The sequence below is a fragment of the Plodia interpunctella genome, chromosome 28 (genome assembly GCF_027563975.2).
Source record: "Plodia interpunctella isolate USDA-ARS_2022_Savannah chromosome 28, ilPloInte3.2, whole genome shotgun sequence".
NCBI lineage: Eukaryota > Metazoa > Arthropoda > Insecta > Lepidoptera > Pyralidae > Plodia > Plodia interpunctella.
In genome coordinates, this window is record NC_071321.1 from 684,948 (window position 1) to 691,857 (window position 6,910).

The 6,910-nt window shown below is 33.9% G+C and overlaps 1 protein-coding gene across 1 annotated transcript in view; it reads right to left on the minus strand.

Moving 5' to 3' along the window:
• Positions 1 to 402: 402 nt before the first annotated feature.
• Positions 403 to 6,910, minus strand: part of LOC128681722 (uncharacterized) — a 61,699-nt gene continuing 55,191 nt past the window's right edge. The window contains exons 11-12 of the mRNA XM_053765846.1: positions 5,215 to 5,385; positions 403 to 4,263 (exon numbers count right to left, since the gene is read on the minus strand). Of these exons, the coding sequence (XP_053621821.1) occupies positions 3,955 to 4,263; positions 5,215 to 5,385 (480 nt within the window). The 3' untranslated portion in view covers positions 403 to 3,954. The remainder of the gene's footprint in view (positions 4,264 to 5,214; positions 5,386 to 6,910) is intronic.

Below are 6,910 nucleotides of genomic sequence, written 5' to 3' on the forward strand. Positions count from 1 at the left end.
ATACAATAAATGGCACAGAACACTTGTATCTTTTAACCCTCACGCGTAAAAGGAGAATGCACATCAAGGTATGGAAACCCAGACAAAACTTGTTTTTAGCATTCTCCTTTGTATATTTTTCTAGTATAGTGGACACATTTGTGTTGTCTGATGGTAAGCAAATACCGCCCAGGGACACCGGCAACAGAATACGAGTCACCGGTGCGTTGCCGACTTATTGAGAAAGCGATTGACACTTTTCATGATTCCTCCAACGTCGAAACTATTAGGGAACACCGTTGAGGGAAGTTTATTCCGTAGTTTAGTACAGCGCGGAAAGATTTGTGTGTTCTATCTCTGTGGCTACGCTCAACAGATGTCTATTGTTGCAATAAAGGATTTGTGTTAATGACAAACTATACAAAAATATAATCTTTTTAATGTACAAATGTTTATTCGACAGTACATACCAGAAACTTAAACTAAAACTTATCATAAAAAGAAAACTATCGATACTTTATATCACAAATAAATACAGAATGTCAGTTTTCTTAACTTATTTAGTGTAATACCTTGAGCACGTTAGGTCGAAAGTACTAAATAACGAAGAACGTTACATCGAAAAAGAAATATATAGCCATATTGATTTTTCGACCGAAAATTTGATGTAAGAATAACACTCACAAATTCATTATCTGTTATTACATAATTATTAATATTCTATTCGTGTCGCCTGAAGACATCTGGCTATTTGGGATTACCAACATATAGTGGCAATAATCGCATATACACAAGTGAACTGAATTGTATCACACATGTTTAATTACAAATGTTTATGTTTATTTACGTTTTCTTTCACCAAAATCAAGTGGTCTATGAAAATACTACACGGATATTACCGCTTCTAAATAAATATATATTTCTTACTCAAAAATTATTTGCAGAATACTAAACTCATTACCTGAAGGATAAACCAAAGAAATATTATTAAGTACCTGCTTTCGGGATCGTAAATATATGTTAATCTAGCTTTCACTCGCGCTTTCACCTGCGTGAAGAAAAATGTATTTTTTTTAAGGATAACAATTCTCATATTTTCTCATATTATATAATATTTGATAAAATATTTATTGTACACACATGAGAAACTACGGGCGAATGCTAGAACATTTTTTCGATGTATCCTTCGATGTTCCGTACTTTCGATCTAACGATTTCAATCGAAAATTTCTAATGTTAATTAATATCTGTCAGTCTATCTGTGTGATGTGATGGCTAATTTAAAAGCCTCCGTGGCTTAGTGGTTAGAAAGGTCTCAGGTACTTACTGAAAGGCCTCATGTATTTTCCTATTAATTATTAAAACTATTTTATTCGAAATATTTAAGTATATATTCATATAAAAGATATTCGACAGAATATAGCCAATTTTAGTTGAAATATATTTTGTCCGTAACTCACTTTTAAATATTTGACATTGCAAGAAAGGGACAAAACACATTTTTGCTAAAAAACATTTAACACGCAGTTGAAGTATGAATGAGATAGGGTTAATATAACAGGTGACATAATCACAATTTACAATATCCCTATAAATTAAAGATAAAACAAGTAAATTATATAATATAATTGTGATAGTGGCTACAATGGCAATTTATCAAAGTATTATACGGTTCGTAATTTGACAAAAAATTACGAACCGTATTAGTAATATCATTGCTATGACACAAGTGCGAATACGATACATCGAAACTGCGATACATATTATATTTCGCAATTGTGTTAAGTGTGTAAATGCGAACACAATACATCGAAAACAGTTTCGATGTATTGTTTTCGCACTTGTGTTATGTCTCATCCTCGCATGATTCCGGTCACAGCCGGCAGGGCTAAGGTGACACAACGAAACACGGCGTTAGTGTAAAAAAAAATAAAACTTACATGTTCCCTTTGATAGTTTAATCACTACATAGTATAATAGTCGCTGCCCCCTGTCAGTCTATTTGTATGCTTAGATCTTCTAAATTACGTAGTTACTAGGTATGTTTTTTGAGGACGGTTTAGGTTATTACGGTTTCACACGAGCAAAGCCGGTACTGATATATGACAGGCTAAAATCGAACTTTATTATAATACAACTGATAAATTAAAATAAATAAATATATCGGGACAAATCACACAGATTGAGCTAGCCCCCAAAGTAAGTTCGAGACTTGTGTTATGGGATACTAACTCAACGATACTATATTTTATAACATATACATATATAGATAAACGTCCAAGACCCGGGCCAATAGGAAAAAGATCATTTTCCATCATGACCCGACCGGGGATCGAACCCGGGACCTCTCGGTTCAGTGGCAAGTACTTTACCACTGCGCCACTGAGGCCACTCGCCATTAAATTATTAATTTAATGACATTAAATTGTCGTGTTTTGTTGTTAAAAATATTTTTTATGACGTACAAACACATATTGGTGTTACTCAGAGCGTTTCGACGTGATATCATTACGATTATTTCAAATATTAAATAAATTCAAGAATTAGTTCTACCCATGGAATTAGTACTCACGGAGTACCTACAAAGTTACTATCTGACTTTGAATCAATCTGTACTGCGGTAATATTAATTTTATGAATTACTGGTTTTGTGAATGATTAAGGGATCATTGATTTGGGAATGTTTAAGGAATTTCTCGAGTAAGGCCTCGAGAAAATTGACGGATCGTAATGACCGCAGCGGTGGAAACTCACTGGGAAACACACAAGAATACAATACAATAACAATACACTTTATTGCACCAAAAGCGAAATTAACAAAAAAAAAAGAACAATACAAAAATTAAATAAAAAGTCACAAAGGCGGACTTATCGCTAAAGCGATCTCTTCCAGTGAACCTTGAGGTGGGAGGAAACGATTATGGAGAGAGGCGTTGGCGCAGTAAATAAAATAAACTAACACATTATAACATATAAATATGTATGCAAATTTGTAAAAAAAATACCTAAACATACAAATAAATAAGAAAAAGTAGGTACAAGTTAGGAGATACTGGAATGATAATGTGACTTGATAAATAGTTTAAATTTGGACACAGTTCGTGCATTACGGATATCAAGATGTATTTTTACATCATAAAAAACCTATTATAAGGATTAATGACAAAACTATTTGACACGGTTTCCTTCCATGAGATTCTATGAATTATTTTAATATAAAAGGAATGTACTATTACAAAATCTATGCAGGTAAGTATCCAGAAACAGAAAATCATATATTCAATTTAAATATGTTATTTTTAATAACATACACACACTCTAGTCTTACGAGTCTTAACGTGTAAAGAATCATCACAGTACTGATTGCTGAATTTCATTGAAAACAAATCGAATATCAGTAACAAACCTGTACATTCTAAAGTAAAACATTTAATTGCCACGAAAGTAATTTCCTAAAACGTCAATTTTAATTATTGCTGTGAATCTATAAAAAAAAAGGCATGGTGCGATTGTTTACACAATAACACTTGTAGGAAAAAACTAAATTTAGTTCACATTATTGTCATTAACAATCTATACTCTTATTATAGAGAGGTAAGCGTTTGTGTGTTTGTATGTTTGAGGCGGGCAACCGATTTCAAAAATTCTATCACCACTAGAAAGGTACATTATCCGAGATTGCTATAGGATATATTTTATCTCAAAATTACCACGGGAGCGAAGCCCCGGGCGACATCTAGTATTATAAAATATGTACATATCAAAAAGTATATAAAATCCATGTTATGACTGTGATCGAGCGTCAAACAAATTATATCCCGGAATTTTATATTACTTAATTCTTTGCCATCATTTGTTTGTCCATGCAATTGACAAATCAATTGATTGATCGATGTACATTATTGTCATTAAGACAAAATCTCAACCTTACTACGTCGCAATAAAGATAATTTTCCATTGAAAAAAAACCACAAATTACGTTATAAGATCCCTCAGTTTACTCTTCAGCAATCTAACTTTTTTATTTACCGCGCTTTTGTAATTCTTCTCGCCACTTTTCACGTCACTTTTGTGTCGACAACGCACCCTCTCCTCGAACAGTCGGTAAAAGTCCGGGAGGGGGGTGTCGACCAGCTCTATGCTTGTGTAGTCTATGGGCGTGTTTTTGGGTTGGTAACACAGCGCCATGTTTTGTATGAAGTGTGTGAACATAGCGGTCTCCGTGAACCACTCCAAGAAGTATTGGTTTTGTTTCGAACTTGCGTTTTTGATGAACATCTCTTTCTGTGAAGTGAAGAAAATATTTGTTACTTTTTTTCTTGGTTACTGTTAGTTGTTACCACCTATTAGATAAGATATACTTAGTTTTTAAGTAAACACTTTTGGGCTTTTGCCCATAACATCGTATGTAAATATCCGTTTCCCGTGGAACTTTCTGGTGAAATCCCTTCTTAGTGCTCCCCTACACTGTCCTAGGAACCTACACACCAAATTTCAGCTTTCTACGCCCAATAGTTTCGGCTCTGCGTTGTCTGTCAGTCAGTCTGTCAGTTCACGCAAGAGTTTTTTATATATAGATTGTTACTAACAAAAAATTGACTGTATGTTGTCTGAAATAAAGATATTATTATTATAATATGAATGAATATAATACGACTCAAACTCAAATCATTTATTGAAAATCATGTGTTTACAGAGGTTGCACATATGGTGTTGGACATTTTGAGAAAAGGACATTTTGAGAACAGGACATTTTGAGAAAAGGACATTTTGAGAAAAGGACATTTTGAGAACAGGACAATTTGAGAAAAGGACATTTTGAGAAAAGGACATTTTGAGAAAAGGACATTTTGAGAAAAGGACATTTTGAGAACAGGACATTTTGAGAAAAGGACATTTTGAGAAAATGACATTTTGAAAAAAGGACATTTTGAGAAAAGGACATTTTGAGAAAAGGACGTTTTGAGAACAGGACGTTTTGAGAACAGGACATTTTGAGAACATGACATTTTGAGAACAGGACGTTTTGAGAACAGGACATTTTGAGAACAGGACATTTTGAGAACAGGACATTTTGAGAACAGGACATTTTGAGAACAGGACATTTTGAGAACAGGACATTTTGAGAACATTTTGCGCCCTAAATGGGGGGTGAAATATTGTATGAAAATCGTGTCTAATTCACGAAGTAATTTACGATGCCACGGTAAAAAGCCAGTTTGGTTATATACTTACATCAAAAACGACCCCGTTCTTCCCCAGCATGCCTTCCCCAACTTCTCCAACGCTGAAATACTTCCAGAAGTCGCCGAGCACGTCCACAAAGAATCGTAGAAATGCCTCCGATATGAGAACGTTGCGCGTCTTCGCGTCTTCCGATCTATCTTTGAATTTCGTCGACTCCATCTGTTAAATACGATATGATAAGTCTTAAAAACCTAATAATATTAATATAAATATATTGGGACAAATCACATATTGAAATCACGGCCAAAAAACTTAGTTCGGCAGCTTTTGCAGTGAGAAGGATCAGACAGTGTACAAACATCGAAACAGCTAGGCTCGTGTATTACAGCTACTTCCATAGCATAATATCTTACGGATTATTGTTATGGGGTAATGCAGCTGATATAGGAAAAAAAATTGTTTTACAGAAACGAGCAATTCGTTTTATTTATGGGCTTAAGCCACGGGATTCCTTGCGAGAATTATTCAAATCGATAAATATTATGACTGTTGCATCTCAGTACATCTTCGACGTACTTATTTTTGTTAAATCTAACTCACACCTGTATAAAACATTGAGCGATGTTAACAGTGTAGTCACTCGTAATAGGCATAAACTTTGTATGAACAGATTCCGACTTAAAAAGGTTAGGCGGTCTTTCGTGGGTCAAAGTGTAAAATTGTTCAATAAACTCCCTGTAGAGGCTATTAACTTGCCAATGCCAAAATTTAAATCATATATTAAAAATGCTTTAATGGCTAATGCTTATTACACAATTAGCGACTATTTAAATGATAAAAAACCTTGGACCCTTCCTAAAACTTCCACCTCTCACACTTGATCTTACTTTTTTATTATTATTTATATATTTTCGTGACATGTTTATTACATATATTTTGACATTTACTTGTAAAAGATATACGTGATTTGTGATCTTCAAGTGTCCGAAAGTAACATAGCTTTTTTTGTTTGGTTAATTATACATATATATATATAGGTATATATATTTTCCTTTCATCAGCACTTGATCACAATCATAATATGTTTCAATATACCTTTTGACCATGTACTTTATTGTGTACTTCATTGTTATATTACTGATAAAAAATTATACATAAATTTATATTTAAAAAATGGTAAGCTGGCATAATAGGGACCAACACTGTTTGAATGAGTTTCTTTCGGCATTTCTTCTCAGCAGTGGTCGTTCCGAAGTGCTAGTAGTTTGTAGCTTTGGTAAACATAATTTAATTTAGAATATGACGTGAAAAAGTGCCTGTGAAGGCCTAATTTCTGAATAAATGATTTGATTTTGATTTGATTCACACAGATTGAGATAGCCCCAAAGTTAGTTCGAGACTTGTTGATATTATCAATATTATCAATCCTGGTTTCTTTTGCCCTAAATCCTTCACTTGTGTTGTGGGATACCCGACCGGGGATCGAACCCGAGACCTCTCGGTTCAGTGGCAAGAACTATACCACTGCGCCGCCGAGGTCGTCAATTATAAGGGGAAATAGTTGCGAAAAGAAGTAAAGGAAAACTAAAAATATACTCCTATGGACCAGACAGAGAGAGCAAGTCAACAGGGAGATAGAGAGAGATGGAAATAACTCCACAGACAAGAAAACATTATACAAAGGAAAGAAAGAAAGAAAGAAAGAAAGAAAGAAAGAAAGAAAGAAAACTCTCACGAGATGTGT